At 46.7% G+C, this 24,792-nt stretch overlaps 1 protein-coding gene across 5 annotated transcripts in view; it reads left to right on the top strand.

Moving 5' to 3' along the window:
- Positions 1-24,792, top strand: part of IRF3 (interferon regulatory factor 3) — a 430,041-nt gene that overhangs the window by 352,513 nt on the left and 52,736 nt on the right. Inside the window, exon 12 of one of the 5 annotated variants that reach the window (XM_069605195.1) lies at positions 15,044-15,174. The exons of the other annotated variants lie outside the window; for them this stretch is intronic. Coding sequence (XP_069461296.1) covers positions 15,044-15,127 — 84 coding nt within the window. The 3' untranslated portion in view covers positions 15,128-15,174. Of the gene's footprint in view, positions 1-15,043; positions 15,175-24,792 lie in introns of those variants that run through there. 5 annotated transcript variants of the gene reach the window in all.

Here is a 24,792-nt window from a genome sequence, read left to right as displayed (position 1 = left end):
GGCCTTCTGAACCTCTGCCCACCAGGTCAGAGTTTAGAAATCCATCTTAACAGTCACTACTTCAAAGCTGTCATTCAATCTGGCTTTCACCACTGCTGTTCCAGATTGCCTCTCGCCAGTGCACTGGTATATCGACAAAGACTTGTCAGTGAAGAGAATTGCCCCCCCCCAGTGTACTCTTAAACATGGGGTACTTCATCATGATATTCAGTATAGTTGGTGCAATCATCCATGTGATCTCCCCCCCCCCTTCGCAGGTCATGTAATGTAAAAATAATGTATAAAGTGCACCTTCACCAGCTAGGCATCATGGTGCTGAGGAGAAACCAAGACTTAGGGAAGCAGCCAGCTAAACTGTGAATAGAAAGGTTTTAAGAGCACGACAGAACTTTAGATCATCCATGGCCCATAGAGAGACCAGCGTGGCATTCCACAGGGAGGCATCTGCAACCAAAAAAGAGCAACCCTGACATGCAAATCAGCCTAAAGCGAGGGACAGTAATCCTAAGGGATGAAACGGAACGCAAATGTTGAGTGGGGTGTGTAGGGGTGGATTTTGGACTCCGGAAATTTGGGATCTTTAGCATAAAACGCACGATGGACCACACATAGGGCCTTAAATTTGATGCGTTTTGCCACAGGGAGCCAGTGCAGTTTAGCCAAAATAGGAGAGGCCGAGCAAAACCTGGGGGCCCCAATAGCAAGCCGGGCCGCAGCGTTTTGCAGTACTTGAAATCGCTTGAGAAGATACGCCAGATGGGCCAGATAGAGTGAATTGCAGTAATCCATAGAGCTAGAGGTAAGAGACGATACCACCAGGGAGAGAAGGTAAGCGTGGAGGTACAGAAGAACATTGCGCAAAACACGCAACTTGAAGTGAATTGACTGGCAGACTGCGCTAATCTGACTCTGCATGGAAATAGAATCAGAGAGTTGCACCCCCAGGTTTTTTACCACCAGTGAGGGGAAAGGCAGTGGGCCAAGGATGGAAGACCAAAGGCTGAAGACCAGCCGAAAGAGGCAGAGGGGGACCCTACCATCAGAACCTCGGTTTTATCGCTGTCAAGGCAAAGCCCTTTCTACCCATCCAGGTGCGGATGGTGAGCAGACAGGAGTGGCAGCGTTCTGCGGAGGCCGGGGATGAGGGGTCAAGCCCTATCAAGATTTGCTTATCGTCAGCATAGGAGAAACCCTGAAACCCAAAAGAGTGAATGAACGGAAGAATGTAGAGATTAAAGAGATGGGGGGAGAGAGCAGAAACTTGGGGGACACCACAATTGAGGGGTTTCATCACAAAAAGAAAAGGACGAAGAGAAAGAGACTGGGAGCGGACTGCGAGAAAGGAAGCAAACCACTCCAAGACCAGGCCAGAGAGACCGGCCTCTGACAAACACTCAAGCAAAATGGCGTGGTCGACAGTGTCAAGGGCGGCAGACAGATCTAGAATCTAGAAGGGTCAGGGTGGCGGAGCCCCCCCTGATCTGCGATCTGAACCAGATCATCAACCACTGCAACTAAAGCCGACTGCCACGACCAGGCCAGAAATCGGACTGGAAGGGGTCCAGGCACCCAGAGTCCTCAAAGAATTAACAGAGAAGGAGAGTACCCAAAGCTTCAAGAAGCTTCATAGGGAACGAAAGAAGGTAGATGGGATGGAAATTGGAGAGCGTGGAAGGGTCAAGACCAGGTTCCTTAAGCAAGGGAAGAATAAGAGCATGCTTAAGAGAGTTGGGAATGTGAGCTGACGAAAAGTAAGCATTAGACGCTACCATAAGAGGCTGTGCGATGTTAAGACAAATCTCTTTAAAGGATGCCGAGTGGAATGGGGTCGGCAGGGTAAGCAGATTTAAGTGAAAGCACAGCTGCAATCACGGCAGACTCCATAAAGACAGGAAAAGTAGAACAGACAGAGGCAGGCTCAGGTCCTCAGGGCAGGCCGAAGGAGGGCACAGGTCGGCCGCAGCAGAGATTTTCTGGCGAATAATCACAATGTTGTCGTCAAAGAAAGAGGACAGTGAGTCGCAGAGCTCTTGAGAAGGGACCACCCCAGAATTAACGGGTGGAGAGGAGAGAAAACTGACTACTTTAAAAAACTTTTTAGAGGAGTTAACAGAAGCTTCCACCTGAGCCGCAAAAAATATTCACATTTGGCTACAAGTTGGCTGCCTGATAGGAGGCCGTGGCTTGATGAAGGGCCATGCGGGAAGAGTCACAATATGACATACGCCACTTGCGTTCCGCTTGCCTATGGGCGAAGCAGAGCTTGGCCAAGTCAGCTGAAAACCATGGTTCAGAAGGTTCTGCTATTAATCTGTCTGCATTTACCACTCTGCACCCGTCATTTTTTTATTGAGGGATTTGATATAATCACTTTGTAACCGGATGCTCTCTGTGGGGCTAATGTGCTTTGGGGTTTTTCCAAGGATGGCGAATAAAGCATGTTCAACATACAATGTAACTGGACAGCCCATTGTTATACTGGCTGATTTCTCAATTGCAAACGCTGCTGTAAATAATGCTTGTTCACATGGGTAGTATCCTCTCATTACTGGATCTTGCATTCCACTATAAAATGCTAATGGTTTGTGTCCCGTGGTAGTTTTCTGTGCGAGGACAGCCATCATCACTATTCCATTTGAATTAGAAAACAGAAAAAAGCCTTAATTATAATCAGGGATGTCTATCACTGGAGCTTATGCTAATTGCCATTTTTATCTCATCAAATGCCTCTATCATTTTACCTGTCCACACTATGTCACTGTTGTCTTTATGCGCTTCTTTCAATCCTTTAAATAGTGGTCTGACATGTGTACTCTAGTCAAAGGCCCATGCTCTACAATAATTGCAGGCCTAGGAACTGCTGTAATTCTTTCACTGTCTCTGGCCTGCATGTTTTCATTATTGGTTCTGCTCCCTCAGGCGTCACCTTCCTTTATTTTTTTTTAAATCAACTGACCTATGTATAGGAACGCTTCCTTACAGTTTTGCATTTTTTCTTTGTCCACTTGCACTCTTTCTTTGCCAACACTGTCATTAGTTTCACTGAGTATCTCATGCACTCTCCCTCTGTGGTGCTGCACACCAAGATGTCATCCACATACTGGATGACCGCACTATTGCATTGTTTCCCAAGTCCATCTGCAACACATGGTTGAAGACTGAGGGTGTTTCACAGTACCTCTGGGATAAACGGGTGTGTTGCAGGTGAATCCTGCACTAAGTAAACACGCTCACGTATTGTGACTCAGGATGCAAGGGAATTGAAAAGAATGCATTAATATTCCCTGTCGTATTAAGGCGGCAATGGGTTCATAGATACCCTGTCCACTTCCTTTGACATGGGATACTGTCGTATTCATGGCAAAATAGCCCCTTTCTTTAGTTGAATTTTCACTGCCACTACTCCTTTTAATAGCCCAACATCATATGGACTGGTGGTCAAAACAGAGCATGGCACATGCGCCAAATCTTCTTGCAAAAAGAGTGGTACCTTCTTTACTAATGGCATTCTCTGGGTTATTTCCCTGTTCTCAATTTACAGCTGATTTGTGTGACAAATGCTAAACATCACTTTGTCATCTGAGTACTCATCTGTAATTAATTCTTCATCTGTCACGTCAGTCTATGGGCCTCATCAAGCGCTATTACTGTACACCATTTTACCCCATCGTCATCTGTTCCATGAAAAATTACCCTGTTTTCCCTTGCTATTTTTGCCTCTAGCTCGATCGCAATTATTTGCCCTTCCTCTACATCCATGGGTTCTTCTGGGCAAAACAAAAACTCTGCTGGTAACTTCAGTATTTTGTCCTGTATTCTTGGGAGCCATGCTAGTAATATGTGTACTCCATACAGGAATATGTCCGAGTGAAGACAGCGGTCCAAGTATGACCCTCATGACCCCCACACGACTCTCAGCCCGAAGACGACAAATGCATCTCACTCTTAGGCCCTTCACCACCATCGTCTATCGCAGATGTGAGAAACTTTACTCTCTCAGACAGCCATTCAGGCCATACCCAGTCGATCTGGAGGAGATGGCGATACCATCAATCGAACAACAAAGGGATGTGTAGCGGGAGGCACAACAGAGTAAAGATGATTTTTAACTTAGTTTTCAATGGTCAAAGGGGCATTCAAAGATTAGAATAAGAGTGTAAGGTTATTTCAGGTGCAAAAGGGTAAATCACGAGGCCACTCGAGACTCTGGGAAAAACTGCACAAAACAAGACCGGTTGTTACCAGTCGGTAACCCTATGTTGCACTCCTTGGGGGACTCAATATCCCAAAATAATTAAATGTCTAGGGAGTTAGAAGGCCTCCTATACAGGAGGACTCCTCTCAATAGACCACAAAGGTAATTGTTTCACGGTATCTGATTCATCTCATATTTAGCAAACATCAGTAACAGAATAAATGTCCATGTGTAATAATCATTCTTAATTGTAAAAGTAACAAATTAAATCAAAACAACGATTACAAGAAAAATATTTGATTTTATTTTCTTGTGAAATGCAACCATCTGTATTCGGTGGCTAGTGTCCAACACAGAGAAGTAAATCTTTCAACATGAAGCTAAAAGTAGGTCAATACAAAATCAGCAATAGTACATCATGTTACAATCATCATATAATCCCAGATGATTCTGGAATGAGTACTCAAACACACTCCTCTCAAAATGATTCATGCCGATGCGTTTCAGATTCAATTGAATCCATCTTCAGGGCTGGGAGCGTTTGGTTTTGAGAAATGTTCAAAATATGTTCATACCCTAGCCTAAAGGATAGGAAATACACTGTTTTAGTTCAACTGTTCCCGTATGTGAGGATCTCTCGGTATATGAGCCTTAGTTGGATTAAAATGTACTGACCTTATGTTGCTAGGTCAGACGTTGTTCAGGAATCCTACCTGTTTAATAGAAGGATAGTGTCACTCTATATAGGCGAAACTTTATTGTGTTACTAAATAACAGTAATGTATGCTAAAGAGAGACTACCCCAGGAGCCGTGTAGTGAGAATGTAGATCTGATGCTCTCCCACTGTGTAAACTGGTAGGAATAAGAAAAATGCAGGTAGTGATAAATTATCTCTAACACTAAAAAGGAGTCTCATATTAGGCTGATCTAATAGTGCTTCATACGATGTTACGTATTGAAGCATGTACGACCGCAGGGTCTCCAAAAAAGATTGTGTATGCGTGATGTATTTCTCATCTGTCACTTTGATAATGTTGCTGTGTTTTCACAGACTGTATCAAGTACGGTGATAACAGTCGTATCTTACCACACGTCCATGAACGGATCGGCAGTCTGAATGGAAATACCAGATCTGATTTACATTAATGTCGCATGTAATCATCAGACTGCAAGTATCGTAGTGTGATCGTAGCACATCAAAGACTGTAATGTAATGAAGTATCTAGAGTACTTACTATGCTTCACACAGTGCGGAACCCGAGCCAGCTGTCTACATGATGCGTGGCTCGAGCACCCACTCTGTTTTATGGTTTCCATGGAATGCCACATCCACAGAGCGCCATCTTGGTATGGGATAGTCACACGGGCATTGATGTGTAGCCTGTGTTATTCAAAACTGAAGCCTATCTCTCAATATATGATGCTAGACTTGCTCATAATAGTAATAAGCATCTAGTAGAGGTAGAACAAATAATTTCTTGCTCAAGCACAAAAAGGGATCAAGGTCGCTAGTACATGGCTGGCGGCCATTCTTAGTATCTCGATACTTCAATCATCGAAGTGGAGGGGAACAGTAAAGCCAGTGTATTTGAGATTCAACCTTTAGGGCATAGAATAGCATGTATACCGGGTGGCAACAAGTATGGTTGTTGGATTCGCGCAGGAAACGGGGCAGTGTCACAGACGAGAATCTGCGGGGTGCCCCATCCCTGCGCTTAGTCAGTACTAACTCTGATGGCCAAACAGCCATTCAATACCCATGTAAAGTGGAAAGGTATTAAGATATTCAATAGTGGGGTGGATTGTGAGGATAGAGAGGACCACAGGGGAAGGTACAGTGTCTCCTAAAACAGGACAGTTATATATATATATGAAGCCAGGGCACTTGTCCCAATACTACATCATAGCAGTTGCGATGGGCAGACCCAGAGCACAGTCTCTCTGACATATACAATATCCTCTATAATGACAAATAGAAAAGAAAAATAACAGCAAGTATCACATTCCCACCTGATGTTGGAGTATCACAACTCTCGGGTGTCTAACCGCTCACAGTCTATAGTGGCGCTGTTTTCCATAATGTCAATGCTCGCAGGAATCCCTACCCACAATCTAATTAGGGAGAACATACAGCTTTGAGATAGTTCTCAGACAAAGCACATGAGATCAAAATCACAATTCATGCCCCTAGGGCTGAGACAATCCAATAGATCAGTCCATAGTACCTCTCTTTGCAATAGTCTCTTGTGGATATCTCCCCCTCTTTCACCCACTCTGATTTGTTCTAGGATGATGCATTTAAGTTGTGCAATGGAATGTCTCGCTTCAATGAAATGCGTAGCAACCAGTGACTTTAGATTTTTGGTTCGTATATTAGACTTATGTTCGGTCCATCGGGTCTTCCCTTTTCTCATGGTGATACCAACATAATAAAAGCCACACAGGCACTTCAATGCATAAACCACATTAGACGAGTCACAGGTACATGTGTGGTTTAACGAAATGGGTTTCCCTTAATGGGGGGGGGGGGGTGTTTGTAATATGGAAATATGTTTCTACAGTGTTGGCAGTTGTAACAAGATTGTGTTCCCTTGTGTTTGGCCATTCTTGTCTGGATAGTGGCAACCTCTGCTCTAATTAGACTGTTATGTAATGCTCTACTAGTTCTGTAGGCAAAGATGGGTGGTTGTTGGAAAAGTGGTTGATGTTGCGGATCCAGTTGAAGCATTGGCCAGTTTCTCTGTATAATCTTCTTAATCTTTTGCTCTGAGTGGAGTGGGTTGTTATGTACACCATAGAGTCATCTCTCTTTTGCGTTTTAGGTGTAAGCAGGGTTTCTCTGTCGATAGCTTCCACTTTCTCTGCTATGTTCGCAATCAGTGTGGGGTTATAGCCCCTTTCATAGAATTTTCTTTTTAGGGATACTGATTGTTTATCGTACTCATCCTATTCGGAGATATTTCTCTGGTATTTGAGGCATCGGCTCAGTGGTATGCTGTCGACAGTATGGCGTCGGTGAAAGCTAGTTGCTAGCAGGAGGCTGTTTCTATCTGTGGGTTTAGTGAAGACTCTAGTCGCCAAGTCATGTCCTTTGTTGTAAATTTCAACGTCCAGAAAGTTAATCATAGATTTACTGGTTTGGGTGGTAAACTTTATCCTTGGGTGCATCCCATTCATCATGATGAAGAACTCCCCCAGTTCGTCTTCAGGAACTGTCCAAATGCCAAAGATGTCGTCTATATACCTTACAAAGACAGCTAAATGACGCATCCATCTGGGTGAAGTAAGAACATGTTCAGTTTCAGTTGCATGTACATGTTGGCATATGCTGGGGCCATAGCGGCTCCCATGCTGGTTCCAGAGAGTTGCAAGAAGTGCCCATCTTGGAACTTGAAGTTTTTCATTAGGACGAGTTTCAACAATGTCAGCACAAATAGTTTTTCTCCTTGGCAGTTATCCAATCTGAGCAGCAGCCATTCCACTGCTTCAAGGCCAGCTTCATGTACAATGTTGGTATAAAGGGACTTCACGTCCATTGTGAAAAGGGCATCACTGCCATCGACGAATTGGGTCTCCGTGAATTTCTGTAGGAAGAGGGTGGTGTCCTTTTTATAGGCATCAGTGTCCTAGATGAGTGGTTGCAAGACTTTATCCAAATATTTTGCTAGCGGTTCCAACAAGCTATCTGTAGCTGCAATAATAGGGCTTCCAGGTGGATCCACAAGTCTCTTGTGAATATTTGGGATGATATAAAAGACAAGAGTAATCGGTGTGTCTTCTCCAGAAATGTCTGTGTTTTCTCCGAGATGACCTTTCTATTTTCTGCGTCATCCAATATTTCTTTAATGAGTGATTTCACCCTATTTTAGGATTGAATTCAATCTCCTTGCTTGTGGGTCGTTGGGCGTAATATTCCTGCGAGCTATAGACAATGTCCAGTTTATAATCCTGAGTATCTCGTCTAAATTTCGTGACTTTGACTTCCATTTCTTGCCTATATTTGGATAGTTTTTCGTTGGTGTCTTCCTGGATTTGTTTTAGTTGTTCTGCAGTTAGACTGTTACTCAGGGTGCCTTTGATGGTATTGATATCTTCATCTAATGTCGTTAGATTATGTGCCAGCTCTTCTATGGTGAGAAGGATAAGATCAATGGAGATTTTATTCAGAATTTGTCTCAATCTTTTCACAAATGTGGGATTCTCCTTGCATAATGTTGGTTCGAGATTCACCCTCAGGACTCGAGGAATCCTCTGTGCTTCATGGTATTGCGCAAGAGTCGTTGCGTGTAATTTTAGCTTGATCCCAGTCGATCTGGAAGAAATGGAGATACCATCATCAAACAAGTCTACTGACTGCAAATCAAGAAATCAATGACATCATCACTGACATAACGATGTAGCAGCACTTAGACATGAAGTACACAGCCATCCTTTCACAAAGCTACTTAAACATGCATCAGCATTTTGCATATAGTCACGAACCCCATGCTTATGACTCATGTAGGTAGATGACAGACACACATACATATCTATATTCAGTGGAAAACCTTTGCTAAAGGGACTTTATGGTTACAAGTCAAACCGAAAAACCCCAGGAATTGGCCAGTTATGGGAAGCTAAGCAATCATAACTCACACCACCACCGTGCACTGCTAACACGAACATCCAGGACATAAAATATGACATCACAAATGTCATTTATGACATCACATATCAAGGCAACTTGTTTTGGATCACTGATATATCTAGGCCAGGTGTTTTTGGTCACTGACAAATTCGAAAGGTTATAGACGTTAACCTTGTCGTATATTCTTAAATAACTTTCTTTAGGGTTTAGCATGAGCTTATGGTGCGCATACATGGTGCAATAAAAGGCCTGAAACACACCATTTATTTGTATACTTGAATATGAACTTGAATGTTGACATTTTCTGGTGAGGTTGTTTCTTTCTTCCTTACTTTATTTTCCCTGTATATGCTTCTGATTTGTATGCATTGTGTGTCTTCATATATATTTTTTGTACTAACACAAGTGTGTGGTAAGTCTTGGATTGTTAGCTATTTATTGCATGTTTAACATTGCTGAACATGGTGAGAAGGTACCATTCATTATTTTCCTATTGAAAATGAGAGGATAAAAAATATTTACTTCTTTGGTGCATGCTGCAGCCATTGCCAATGTGTATGTATGATTACGTACCTCTATTAACAACACTCCAATATAATATTTTGTTTAGATGAGTACATTCTTTTATTCATGAACTACTTGATTATAGGTCTACTAATCACCTAACATTTTGCTACCAACATTCTGTACACAACCCCTTGTAGAAACCTTTTATGACAATTAATTTAATATATGATGTCATTAGTGATGTCATAAATGAAATTTGTGATGTCATCGTTGATGTCCTGGGTGTTCGTGTTAGCAGTGCACGGTGGTGGCGCAAGTTATGGTTTCTTAGCTTACCATAACTGGCGGATTTATAGGGTTTTTCCATAACATCCCTTTAACAAAGTTTTTTCCACTGAATTTCATAGGTTTTTCTTAATGCAACTTAACAATAACGACCCTTTAACAACGTTTTTTTGACTGAATTTCATAGATTTTTATTACTGCAACTTAACCATAATGTCCTTAAACAACATTTTTTCACTGACTTTCGTGGGTTTTTACCAGTGCACCCTAACTTGCTAAAACTTCATAATATAATACCCCCAATATAGCTGCATTTCTGACCAATGTACATTTTAACTTAAAACTGTGGCATTCCCCACCTCCTAGCAACATTTGTAACACATCTATATACTTTTTGCAACTTTGCCCACTGTTTTTGTGTTTGCCGATGTTGGTTGAATGTCTGACATCACCTCAGCCTTTCCAGACTGTGTCACGTGACCTTGGCCCTCATTACGACCCTGGCGGAAAGTGACTGACCGGACCGCCACAGCGTAAATAGCGTTTCCGCCATTGCACGAAGGAGCAAAGTGTGGCCCATTCCGACCCATCGGGCACGAGCACCACGCCATGGCGGAAGTGCAAAGTCCGCGATGGCGGAAATGACCCCAAAACGGCCCACACCGCCGCCGTACGGCGCCCTAGGTGCAATAACGCCACCCCTCTTAGCGGTCACCGCAGTGTGCGCCTACCGGAAAGTACGGTGACCGGAAATATACGGAAACGGAAGTAAAAACATGGGCCCGGAACGGGAAACATCCCGCCGTACACCTATAAAACCACTAAAACCACACAACCACTAAAATCACTACCCTGAAACACACCCCAACCCGTCACCCACCCTAGCGAAACCAAGACAAATGGGAAAAGTAGCGAAGAAAGCGTGCGACCGCAAGCGGCAGGTCCACTTCTCCCGTGAGGAACTCACCGTGCTAACAGAGACCCTCCAGGAGAATGCTGCCGTCGTCTTCTCCACGCAAATGACCAGAACGGCACTTGCAAACAAGAAGGCCATATGGGCTCTGGTGGCACAGCGGGTAAGTGCGGTGGGGACCGCACCCCGCACCCCACAGCAATGCCGCAAGCGATGGGACGACCTGCGGATACGCGTCCGCAGCATACTCTCTGCCAACCGCAACATTGCCACAGCCACCGGGGGAGGTCCTGAATCACCCATCAAGTTGACCCCCTGGGAAGAAATCTGTGCCTCCACCATCGGAATGGAGAGCATAGAGGGAGTCGGAGGGATGGAGAAAGGAGTGCAGACATCCGAAGATTCAGGTAGGTGGGCCAGATAAAACAATGCCAAATCCACACAGTCCATCCATGTGAAGTACCATGCGTCCACATAGTGCAACAGAAACACATGTCCAGGAGAACGTCCACACACATCGGCCTGATAGCGCACGTTAAAACCCACAATAAATACATAAATAATTAAGAACCCCTAATACACGCACTACACGTGCAGCAGGCACACCCTAACTGCAGGCTGCCAAACAACTGCACCCTCACTCCACACACAAATGAAAGCACCTCCAAGGCCCCGACCCAAATCACCCTCAGGTACCACCCCAAAGCATGTGATACAATGCCATTCCAATTCCCACAGACCCATCAATAACCCTCGCCCTCCTTTACTCCACCACAGGGTCCGATCCAAACGACGAGCTTCAGGACACCCCTACCAGCACACCTGCAAAGAGGGCCAAGACCAACGGCCAGAGACCCTCCACCTCAGCTGCACGCATCAAGACACGGCAGCAGCACAAATCAGGTGGCAGCACAGAGGAGGGAACATCAACAGGCACCCCAGCAGCCAGCATGCCCACAACACCACCACCACAGGTCCCCCCAATGGATGCCACAGAAGGCACTGCCTCTGGTGGCAGCAGCACCATAGGTGACACCCCATTGATGGCAGCATGCTCGGACACAGAAAACGGGGATGTCGAAGTCAGATCCATCCATGACCTGTCCCAATCCCCCTGTCTGTCCCATCCCGTACAACATGAGGATACCACGCAGGGGCACCCACAAGACGACGACTGGCCATCCCCCACAAGCCCTGTGGCAAGGCAACATGAGGACAACAGCCCCTCTGTGACACCCCCGCAAATGGCCATGGCCCAGCAGAGGCAACAGTCCCTCGACCAGTTAATCGTACAACAGCAGCAACTGGCCACACTCCTCAAGGACCATGCCGATGAATGTGGGGGCACTAAGGCAGACATAGAAACATCAACTGAGACACTTAGGGCAGAAATGGAGAGAGGTACAGAGACGCTAAGGGCACAAATGGAGAGTAGCACCGAGAGCCTGAGAGTCCAAATGGAGAGAAGCACCGAGAGCCTGAGGGGGGAACTGCATGCGACGTCCAAAGACGTATGTGCCGAACTTGCCGCAGTGCGCCGTGTGCTCACTGAGCTCTCGCAAACCCTTAGGGACATGCATGGACGTGAGCAGGCAGACACATCATCCGTTGCAAGTTCCGTCCAGGGCAGCCCCCAACGTAGATCTGGAAGGAACCTGCGCTCCACAGGCAGGGGTGCCCCTGATACCCGCAGAGGGGGCTTGCAATAGTGACAGCCCACTGACAATGAGCATCTTTGGACACTGGTGTTCGGGGGGGAGGTAGGAGGGTGGAGGGGGTGTGTTGGGCTCACTTGGGTGGCGGGTCGATAGGGTGTTCAACATGACATCACATATGCCATAAAAAGTGCACGATCAACCAATGAGATGTGTGGACATTGATCTTTGAGTACTAGGCCATCATAGGCGTACAGTCCATATTGTGCATGTCCCAGACACACGCAGTGCCACGAGTCCCGTGTCCATGTATCAGCCACCAGGCGTGAGTGCTAGAAGCATGCATCAATGAGATGCTGACGAATGTCACGGGCCTCCGGTGCCTCGCAGACTCCATGAGGTGCTGCCACATCCCCACCCTCATCATGACCATCATCAGGTGCTTGCAGTTCTGCGTCAGGGGGCATGGGCACATTTCTACGTACGCACATGTTGTGGAGCATGACACATGCCATGACCATCTTTGCAACCTTCTCATGGCGGTACAGGAGTGCCCCGCCAGACCTGCTGAGGCAGCGGAAACGAGTCTTCAGTAGGCCGAATGCCTGTTCAATGACTACACGGGTACGTGAGTGGGCATGGTTGTACTCCTCCTCATGCTGGTCCCGTGGGTTCCGGACTGGTGTGAGGAGCCATCTCTTCAGTGGATATCCAGCATCACCTGTATGTGGACGATAAACGTATGATGTGGAATGCCATTGCTACGTACGCACACCCCCCCCCCCCCCTTCCTGCCAGGTCATTGCCAAATCACATACCCCACATAATCATGCATGTAATGAGACTCACCGAGTAGCCAGGATCTGTTCCCTGCGTGTCGCTCCATGTAGCGTGGTATTGTAGAGTTCCTCAAGACCATAGAATCATGGGTTGATCCAGGGAATCGGGCACAACAATGTGTAATGATCCTGTTGGAGTCACACACCATTTGTACATTCGGGGAATGAAATTGTTTTCGGTTGCGGTACTGGGCCTCCATGGCATGTGGGACGACCAATTCCACATGGGTGCAGTCGATGGCACCAATGCAACCCGGTATGCCGGCAAGTGCATGGAATCCCACTTTTGTGTTGGTAATTTCCTGCTCCGAGCGTGGTAGAGAGATGTAGTCGTCTGCGTGCTGCAGGAGGGCATCGAGCACTTGATATAGTGTCCGTGAGAACAGTGGCTGAGAAATGCCATGCAACTGTCCGACTGTGTGCTGGTAGGTGCCTGTGGCCAGGAAGTGGAGTACAGACACCACCTTCAGTAGGGGTGGGATGGCGGTTGGGCTATCTATCATGCTGACAAGGTCAGCCTGTGTCATGTCCACAATGGCGGCTATGGTGTCCCGGTCCAGACGGTAGAGGGTGTGGATCTGCTCATCAGTGAGGTTGAACGGATGTGCTCGGAGGCGTGGGATTGCGGGCTGCCTGCGTGGTGGTAGTGGCTGTGCTGGCGGCCCTTGCTGGCCCTGCCTTGGCCTCCTCCTCCTCCTGCGTCTCCTCCGTGCGGCCGGTTGTAGTTGGGGTTCGTCTTCTTCTTGGAGTTGGAGTACTTGCAGTGCTATCAGGTCCCCCAGGGCCAACATCGCGAGTCCTGCCGGTAGCATTTCGGTGTGGTTGTGGGAGGAGACTGGGTGTGCAATTTATGTGTTTTCAGGCTGTATGGCCTCCACCTGTGGTGATTCATTCCACCTGTGCAAACTGCTCTCCCCTTTGGCCGAGCACGTCCCGCGCACAACGCTGCAATTCGGGGAATGGCATCTTGCTATTGCAATCATGTATTTGTACCCGATGGCCGTGTAAGATTGGTTGATATGTTCATTCTGCTGTGGTCCCATTGTTTCACATACTATCTGTGCAGTCGCAAACAGACTTGTGAAGGGTCAGTGGAACGTAGTACTCGAGTAACGGTGGGCCCTCATGCATCACTGTACCGAGTTGCAACGACGGGCGGGGCGTCCCATTTGTGGGTGAAGGCAGTTGCCATTTTCACACACAGCCGCACTCGATGGAATAATTAGTGATTTCAAACGGCCACAGATGCCTTTTCGACGTGATGTTGCAAATGAGGAATTCGAAGGGCGGCGCTTTCGGTTTCCAGCTAGCGGCGAGGAGATGCCCACAGGTCTGACTGCAAATATAACGTTCTATTGTTCAATGTCCTTGAGACAGGGGCCATGGCGAGGAAGCAATGATTGATATGAATAGTTTGGGATGCGCAATAGCTACGTGGGCGATGAGGCCGGCCGTTCCCAAATACATGTTACTTCACAACACTGGAATTACGGGCTGGGGCACTGTGGATTTTGCAGGCTGCATAACGCACAGACTCAATGGATGTTTCTAATGTTATGTGAGTAATTATTCAGGCGTTTTGATCCCGGGATGAGGGAATGATGAATGGATGCATGGCCAGGTGATTTGATACAGAGTTTGCCATGTACAGGGCTTCTTGGGATCTATCCGCCTCCCCTACGCTATGTGATGCAGGGCTGCCATAGTGGGACCATCGTCTATCTGGCCTTGTTGAGCCCTCCCTGTCTCGACGCGCCCTCAGACACTTGTGTCCATGCACGTTAACATTCCCATCTGATGGATTCTGTTTTGACAGACGCATGCACAGGTACACTCGTTTGTGATGGTGTTTGCACCTCGATATAGATGGTTATGAGTCGCAAGTGGTTTTGGGGTGGTGATGATCCTTTGGAGTGGGCTAGCATGCATATGGCTGTGGATTTCGTGTGATCATTGAAGTGAGTTGTTCGAATGTAGTTCTGATGGCCATTCTGTTCTTTTTCTTGTCTTTTGGTTGACAGGTATCTCCTCCCCTTTTGCCACTGCCATCTGTATGCCACTCCTGCCGATGGGTTTTACTCCCGACACCTGCTGCTTCGTGTTAATCAGTGGAGCAGCATTACGATCTTATGGGACGATCGCCAATGGCCCACATGCCCTTACGCAGTACTGGTGGCTCGGAGCAACATTTCGGCCTTTCAGCTGGACTAGTGCCTCCCCATTGGGACGGCCCTGCGGTTCTGTGCGCTTCCATGTTGCCTTTTCGTACGTGAATGTGGCTCTGTGTACCATGAGGGAACAGGGCGACACACAAGTAGTGGCTGGTCATTTCTTGCGGATGCAGCCCACAATGGTGATTAGTGTTTTGGAGTTCATGGCCTGATGGCTGTATGGGCTTGGTGATTTTGATGTGCATTAAATTTCTATTCTGATTTGGCCCGTGTAGCGTTTTTCTTTGCAAGTGATGTGGCATATGCCTATTTGGGGGGCGATGTATTGTGAGGAGATCTGCATTGGGTTCCAGCTTCGGAGTTTAGTTGCGTGGTACTGTACTGGGCGCGTTTGCCTACGAAGCCCGTGAGGTCAGGGATGGGGGCTGCCAATTTGACAGTTTGAATGTTGTCATGCTCAGGGGCGGGGGATTGGGTTTTGTGTAACAGATGCCGGTCAGCCAGGTGGACTGGTGGAATGATGTGATTCTCGGAATATTGCTGGTCACAGGTGCCTGTGTTTGCGTGCGTTTCTTGGTGGGGGACTGTGGTCATGTCCATTGGGATGGCTTCTGTATTCGTGCCATCTGTGCCCTGCAGCTCCCATTGGCCCCTCTTGTGTTTCTTTTGTTCGTTGCCATGCATGGGTGACTTGTACATTTCAATGGTTGCATTGTGACTTCATTGCACCTACGGGGAGTTGTACTTTGTGGGCAGGGAGCGGTGTACAGGCACTCAGTGGGGCCGTTTACGGTTGATTCGCGATGCCGTACTTCTCACCATTCCGCCATGCCTGATGGCGTTAGGTACATGTCCGCTAGGGTCGGAATTGGCGTACCCTTGCGCCATGGTGGTGTTTGCGGTTTCGCATGGCGCGCGCGCGCGTGCTTGGTGCAGTTAGCGTTGGCGTTCACTACGGTGTCGCTAATGGCTTCGTACTTTGCGGTGACGGGTCATAGTCGCACCGAGCGCTATTCGATGGCGGTATTGCATTTCCGCCATCGTTTTCCGAATTCCGCAAGGGTCGTAATGAGGCCCCTTGTGCGCACACGCGGTGTTAGGGAGAATTCTCATTTCTGTGCTAATTCCCTTCAACCTTAGAGACCCCCAGCTCTTTTGCTGGACTTTAGGACTTTTTAATTTTAATCCTGAAGTAAGTGAGCCCTTTTGTTCACTCTCTCATATGTTTTGACCTGATTTGGATTATGTGTTTCCTTTGTTTTTGGAGTCTGACAAACTCTGTAGCCATCTACTTTTTGTATGGTGACGCACAGCACATTCAGTGCAGTGTCAGAGAAATCCCTTAGATTTCTCATAAGGTTTAAATACCTTTTCTTGTGTGAACTACTGTTCCCAATAATAGTAAAGTGAAATTGACTTTACTTACCTTTTCTCTTTGTAGGTCCAGCACACACCATTTTATGTGAAGTGATGGGGGGTTACTTAGTAGCCCCTTATCCTACCTACTCATGTAACAGTTTTTATGTTAACCTCACTACTTTAAATGGCTGGTGGCAGTGGTTTAACTTTCCTACCATTGTGCTTTTCTACCGCAGGCTGAATCCTCTGCTGCAGTATAGCACCTAAGGGTGACCACGGTGTCAAAATGGCCCCGGTCTTCTTTTTTTGCCATCTTCTGTGTGTGAGGTCTTTCTTGGGTTTTACTCTGTGCGCCAAGGCAGGTTTGAGCCCTTTGTTAGTTTTACCTTTGGCGGGCTTCAGTACTGAAACCCGCCTCTGGCTCCAGTATGTCTGGAAGGGCAGGAAGTGAGGGAGGTGCCTGAAACTCTGCTGTCCTTCGTCTCCAGGGAAACCTGAATGCACCCAGTCCGGATGGGCTGTGCATGAAAGAGAAACCTGCTTAAAAGGCGAGGGTTCTTAGACTGAAGACAGAGTCTACCACTGGGAGGAACAACCCGACGAAGAAACCGTGAACGAAGCTTGCTGCATCCTCCTGGATCTTTGAATTGCCTGGTGAAGCCCTGCTGCTGTGCTGAAACTCCTTTTTCCTAATCGACAAGAGAAGCTCCGGAAGGGACGACTACTTCCCTTGGGTTAGTGGGACCAACCAACTCCGGTGCTTCTCTATCGAGGTGAAAAAGGAGTTCAGCACAGCAGCATGGCTTCACTGGGCAATTCAAAGGTCCAGGAGGTTGCAGCAAGCTTCGTTCACGGTTTCTTATTTGGGTGTTTCTCCCAGTGTCTGTAGTCCCAAAACCCTCGCCTTTTAAGCAGGGTTTTCCCATTATTGCACAGGCTAGGCTGTCAATCACACAGCAGAGTGGCTGTTCTGTCAGGACAGCCAGCCAGCCAATCAGGACTAGTTGCATTCAGGCATTCCTAGAGACAAAGGACAGGGGAGTTTCAGGACCCTCCCTCGCATGCTGACCTTCCAGACACATTGGAGCCAGGGGTGGGTTTCAGGGCAGATGTTCGCCAAAGGCAAGTCAAACAAAGGGCTCAAACATGTCAACGCACCGAGTAAAACCCAAGAAAGACCTCACAAACAGAAAATAGCGAAAAAAGAAGACATGGGCCATTTTGACAAAATGGTCATCCATGGGTGCTGTACTGCAGCTGAGGGTTCAGCCTGCGGTAGAAAAGCACAATGGTAGGAAAAAGTAAACCACTGCCACCAGCCATTTAAAGTAGTGACCGTAACATAAAAATATTACATGAGTACGTAGGATAAGGGGCTACTAAGTAACCCCCAGCACTCCACTTAAGATGGTGTGTGCTGGACCCACAAAGATAAAAGGTAAATAAAGTCAGTTTCACGTTACTCTTCTTGGCAACTGTAGCCCACCCAAGAAAAGGTATTTAAACCTTAATAGAAATCTAAATGATTTCTCATTGACACTGCACTGAAGGGGCTGTGTGTCACCATACAAAAAGCAGATGCCAATGGAGTTTGTCAGAATCCAAAAACAGTGAAAACACAAAATCCAAATCAGGTAAAAACACGAGATTGTGAGAAACAGGTCTCATTAAGTCCAGCAAAAGAGCTGGGGGTCTCTAAAGTGGCAGGATTTTTGCACAGAAATGAAAATTCCCCCCAACAGCCGTCACACTAAATCCGACCACGCGATGCTCTGAGAAAGGCTGTTTCCTTTCTCAGGAAGTAGTAGGCTGTCTTACTGTACCTCATCTTCCTCAACCATTAGCACCCTGGGCGGGGAGCCAGCCAATCAGGTGGCTAGGAATGCGGGCGGACACTAGCAGTGAAAGCCTGCGTTCCAAGCCGCCTAATGGCTGGCTCCCCCACCCGTCATCTACCCCCACCAAACCTGTTTTTTTGTTTGTTCCCGGTCCCTTTCCCTGTGTGGCCGCCATGGAAATGGAAGAGGGGAGAAAATACTTTTTTAAATTTAAACCATTTAGCACCCGTGAAGCGCACTACATGCGTGCTAATGCAGGGTTTGAAATTGAGATTCAACGAGCAGGAGCTAAAACCAGCTCCTGGGTGTTGGGCCTCACCCAGTAGGCAGGAGCTACCGCAGGGGAACCAGGAGCTACCAGAGACGCTCCTTTAACATTTTGTCAATTTTGTAAGAACGATTGTGTTTAAATGTGCATTAGATGGGTTTAATTTCTTTTTTTTTTTAACATTCTCAAATACTCCAAGTTAATGTCACATTTACATGTTTATAAGGCACCAGTTGGCCCTAAGAGCCAAATGTAGCTACTGGTAGCTGTTGGTTTCAAGTTAACCAGGTTCTACTATGCTAGAAGCAAGAGCTAAATAGCTCCCAGCTCCCCTCAATTTCGAATCACTAATGACGATATGCCCCTTGTTGACTGGGCCCACCCTGTGGGTAACAGCCCGCCACCCCCATTAAGGGACCCTTGCTATGCTCTGACCCTGAACTTGGGCAGCGGGCTGTTATCCACAGGGTCACCCCGCCACCTCGGGGCATATCGCCTCAACACTACCACCACACAGGCTACTCCGGTGGGGCACAATATCCCACCAGCTACCATGCAAGCTATAAGAGAGGCTGTTGATCCATATCTTTCGAAGACAACTGTACTCTGTATATACTGCAACACACCACTGCTCCCTACCTTAGATCTAATGCACACCTAACATCTTCCCCTTTTCACCTGCCCTTCCATAGCTTTGTTTGCTGCCTCTTTCCTTACTTCACAAATCCTTTCCATGTGCATTCCCCTTGCTTATCCAAGAACAATTTACACACTGCTGTTATATAAATGCACATGTGAATTGTGCAGTAAAATAAGTGCATGGATGGAAAGAGGAATAGGGATTACCAAATGCTCAAAGAAGTTCAGAAGGAAAGTACCAAGACCTGCCAAAGTGGGAGGACACCAACTACCTCCTGGGGCAACGGAGTCCCATGGGTGTGGTACACAGCCACCCGGCGATACACCTGCAAGGGCAGCGGTGTAGGGTTGTACTGGTGTTGACTAGCTATAGGGCCTGTAACCAGTGAGGTTTATGAGGGATGTAGCCACCAGTGTCAGTGGCAGTGGTATGAGTTAGCAAGGAAGCGATTAAGTAAAACGGGAAGACAAAAGCACAGATATGAGACGTTTTCCAAACTTAAGGAAGTCCAGCTCAAGTATAGAAGGAGCAGGAAGGCTGTTCTAAAGAGAGGCACCGGCCGAAGACAAACGTGCCTCCCACTCTGTTTCAAAAAGCATTTAACAAGCAGAGTATTGGAGTTACAGCAGCAGAGCGCTGTAGCAGTGCAGTATTTAGGGAAACAAAGTTGGCCATATTATAGTCCTTGCAATTAGCAGGACCCAATGTACACATTTTCGGGCTGAAGCAATACCATCCCTGGGCTTCAGGCCAAGGATAAGTCTTGTAGCTCTATCCTAGATTAGTCGAAGATGATATAGACAACAAATGGGGAGGTTAATGAAAAGGCTGTTGCAGTAGTGCAGCCTACACAGTACCAGGGCTCTACAGACATTGAGCTTCTGGGGAAGGTAACGGTACAATGCCTCTAAAGTGGTCAAGCTCAAACCATAGGCTTTATTTACAAGCTCCAAAATGTAAGTAGTAAAAGAGAGAAAAGATAACCCCAAGGTTTTTGTTCTCACAAAATGCTAATAGTAGACGGCCCAAAGACAGCAGACACAGGTTAGAAGCAAAACAGGGTACCAGTGTCATAATAAGAAGGATCTCCATCTTACTGGCATTGAGACAGATATTAGCCACACACACACAATGCATCAATGGTGGTCAGATCAGGGATTAAAAAAAACAAGGTCAGCAAATTAGTTCAGGGGGAAAGCTGTGTGTCATTGACATAACACCGGAAATGAGGAAAGAAGACATCAGGTCAGCCAAATGGAGGAAATAGATATTTAATTGCCAGAATGATACAATAAAACCCTGGGGTACTCTGCACATACACAGTGAGGTGGTGGAGTACAAGCAGCCCAATTGCAGTTGGGAAGGGCATTTTGTGAGAAAAACAGATCAGCCAGTCCATTGCCTTATCCATGATGCTAAAGGCATCATGTAACCTTTTAAGAAGGATATAATGGTTCACTGTGTAAAAGGTGGACGAGACTTCAATGAGCACCATCCTCAATTGTATTAAAAACATAAATACCATATACACAATTCAGACCGAGATTGTTAGCCGGAACAATTCCTCAATGGAGGTCAGACAATCATGAATAAAAAATGAGAACAAATTAGTTCAGGGAAGTTTAAGGAAAACTGTGCGTCATTAACATAACACTGGAAATGAGAAAATAACACATCAGGTGAGCCATAGGGAGCAAATTGATATGTAATTGCCACAAAGATAGGATAAAACCCTGGGGTACTTTGCAATTACACAGTAAGGTGGTGGAGTACAAGCAGCCCAGTTCCAGCTGGGAAAGGCGGTTAGTGAGGAAAACAGATCAGCCAGTCCAGTACCCGGTCCATGGTGCTAAAGGATGCAATCGGTCGCCATAATAAAGGTGGATGAGACATTAAGGAGCACTATCCTCAATTGTAGTACAATCATAAATACAATATATACTTTATATCATTCCACCATATTACAAATACTGTATACTACCCCTTCATTACCTATAATTACCATACACATTACTATTCTATGTGTTGCCAGTGGCTAGATTTCTGGGGGCATGGCCTTCTGCCACGCCCACAATAATCTGGTGTGAAACCAGAAGGTGTCTCACACGCTAGTCCCCGGGATCTGTCATTCAGGTGGCCAGGACAGTGCCATCACGTTTGGATCCAGTTTCTGGAGGTGGAGCAGTGCAGGATGATCACCTGGATGAGGGGTCTTCGGGGAGTGGGGGTGGGACACCAGATAGCAAGATTCAGTATCTCTCTCTTCCCTGTAACACCTTCACCCCCATCCTATAGGTAGGATATATGGGAACCTCCCCCCTCCTTTTCCCTCATCCGACACTTTCACATGGACAGCCCGCACTGTGAGAAAACAGACTCTCTCGAGCTGTGTACCTGACATGTCCCAATACTATGGTCAGGCAATTACTGACATTCACTCACACCTGACTGCCATTAAACTTGCCCACACGGATAAAAGGCAGAGCACGAGAGCACACTCAGAGTGAGGCAAAGCACATAAAGGTATAGCAGTTTCGAGTCGGCAGCTGAACAAGGGGAGAAAGACCGCAAACCAAGAAGGGTTCGTCAGAAGGGAAGTACCCTTGACCTTTTTGGCAAGCTGCAGCTACTTTAAAAAAAACCTTCAAGGCAGAAAGCCTAAGGCCAGAAAACTAGACTGAATAATCCTGCATTGTGTGTCGAAGATATTGAGGGCCCTCCCGCGTAAATGACAAAGGCGGGGAGGAGCAGCAGACGATGTGGTATCGCCCTTGGCTCCAAGAACAAAGAACCAATAGAGAGATCGACACAGCCGGTGAGTTGGGGAGACCGATGCAAGACTGGTCTGTGTTGAAGTCAAGGTTGCAAGCGGCAACAACCCATAACGAGCACTGTGAAGGACGCGAGTAAAGTTAAACTGCTGATGAATGTTTGAACTTGAGAAGAAAAGATACAATACCATTGACAGAGTGGTCAGGCACGGTGAATGAGCTCGATCAAAAGTCTCTGTAAGGTATCCCGCCAAGAAAAACGAAAGTAGAAGATTGATGTGAAATACAATTGTGTGAAGTGGTCCTGCGCCGGTTTAAACAAACCCATCGCACATTTGAAAGTGTGGGATCTGAGCCCGAATGAGGAAGATCCATGGTCCAAGCCCGAATGAGGGAGAACAATTGTGAACATTGTGGAAAAGGGGTCTGAGCCTCAACAAGGGGGGCGTGTGGTACGAGCCCGAACAAGGTTGACCAGTTGTGAACGTGTGAATGTGAAAACTCTGACAAAGGAAAGTAACTTTTGTGTTTTGTTTGTTACATCAGGCCAGCTGCAGTAAGAGACTGTCATCAAGAGAGTGACTTTGGCAGAACGCCCCAATGCCTATGTTTTGAACTGTTACCTCGTAACCAAGAAGCCAGAGTTTGTACGAAGCTTGCACGTGCCGTCTTGCCCCGTGCTGAAAACGTGGGGAAGAGAAGCCAACTGCTCAATCGTACGGACATATTATTTCTTGAGCACTTTTCGTTTGCATACTTCACTGTCACACACCCGTTTGTATTTAGAAGGATTGGCAATAGGTTTATTAGTATAGTCCCTTTTATTTTGACACAGACTCCACTAGGACTGCATTATTATTTGATGGTCTTAGCTTGCTCCCATCCTTAGGTTTAGATAGGCGTTCAACCAACCCATTTAAACACCCTTGAACTGTGATCACTTGTGTCTGTCTTCACTGTTTGATATCATGCCTTCCTTACACTGGCCACAGGCTACAACCACCACAATAGATTTCAACCATATAACAAGCACATACAGTACACCTTCAAATAACAAAACTCACCCAGAACCCCCCACCATCAATATAATGTCCATGGACAGTAAGAGGTGACCGTGGACTCAGCCGCACCTGCACACCCCGATCTCACCTAGAAAAACAGTTCCATATTATCTTCATTCCACTCCGCCACCCTTTCCATGTCTTCTTTCAGCCATCAAATAACCCCAAATGTGTTTTCCAAATTGTTAGTTCTCAGCTCCATATCATCTTTATTCCATCTCCTTTAGCCCCTCTTTCGACCACCAAATAATCCCAAATGTGTTTTCCACACTTTTAACCCACCGCGCTATCTGCGCACACTGGCAGCTATCGGCTGTCCAACATGGAGACCCTTTAAAAAAAAAAATATGACGCACCTCACTCTTTTCACCATCCAAACAGCAGGCGCGTACAATGTCCACAGATATCACGCTTGATCCTGATTGGTTCACGGAAGTGTCCGCGTACCGAATAGGGATGTGAGTCCGCAGACCGAACCCAGATATCACACATTTATTTTGATCTACTTTTTGTCTGTTTTGAAAAAACAGCTGGACGGATTTACACCAAATTTACAAAAGCACGATTTCAGGCCAAGCTGCCGCTCCTGGCGCAAATTTGGTGAAAATCGGTCCTGCGGTTTGGGCTGTAGGCTTGAGCACAATTTCATTTCCATTACGTTGATGAGGATTTCCAACCTTTTTGGGACACCCCCTCTATAGGTTTGCTCCAACCCCCGTGACGAAACCGTACCAAACATCGCAGAATCATTCCGAGGGGGACATATACTGGTTTTGCAAAGTTTGGTGAGGTTTCGCCCATGTCGTGGTCAAGATCGGCCCTCTTCCCAAGGGCTGGCCTCAGTTTGCAGACAATAAGCAAATAAAGGGAGAGACACAGACTTATGATAAATCATGCTTCCTGTATTAGATTTGCAAATACATGGCATACAGAGAGATCAGCAGGGAACACAGAATGCAAGTGTTCATGCAGTTTGGCACACCAAGCTCTCTCTCTAGGGCCCCCACCCTTGAGTGCCGGTATATATACATATCTTAAGCAAATACTAATATGTTTCTGTGCTTTCACAATGGGGGTGTTACTTGGCACAAATTTGCAGACATTTGGCATGAACTGTCGACATCTTACTTGTGACGCAGCCCTGCAGTGACATTGTGTTGTATTATGAATAAGTGGCATTTGCAGAAACCTCTTCTGTTAGCTCCCATATATGGGGCTAATGCTATATTTATAGAGAATAAGCGGAAGGGGAAAGTCTGACATGTCCTCTGCCCACGGAGGGGTTTGTGCCTGTCCAGTGTGCTGCATGTAGAGCAGGCCCAGGGAGGCAGAGGGTGGTGACATGGGGGAGGGGTGGTGTGATGCCTAACTGTATGGGAGAGCCAAATGTAGCATAGCAGAACAAAGCATAAGAAGAATCCTACATAACATAGCCTAATAATAATCCTACCACATCAGTGAGGTAGGGGTGGCAAAGTTATATGCCACCCAGAAAGTGCTATTCCTATGGGTTCAGCAAGTTAACCATGAAAAGCCATAAAGGACACACATGGAAGGTATAGGCCCACTAAAATGAATGAGGAAGGGCAGACAAGCTTCAAGTACATGCAAGGGCTTACATGATCGCTATAGCCAGAGGCAAGCAGAAATGATGCACCCAGC

Source organism: Ambystoma mexicanum, chromosome 1p (genome assembly GCF_040938575.1).
Source record: "Ambystoma mexicanum isolate Mex_15411 chromosome 1p, UKY_AmexF1_1, whole genome shotgun sequence".
NCBI classification, from domain to species: domain Eukaryota; kingdom Metazoa; phylum Chordata; class Amphibia; order Caudata; family Ambystomatidae; genus Ambystoma; species Ambystoma mexicanum.
This window is presented reverse-complemented; position numbering and strand designations above follow the sequence as displayed.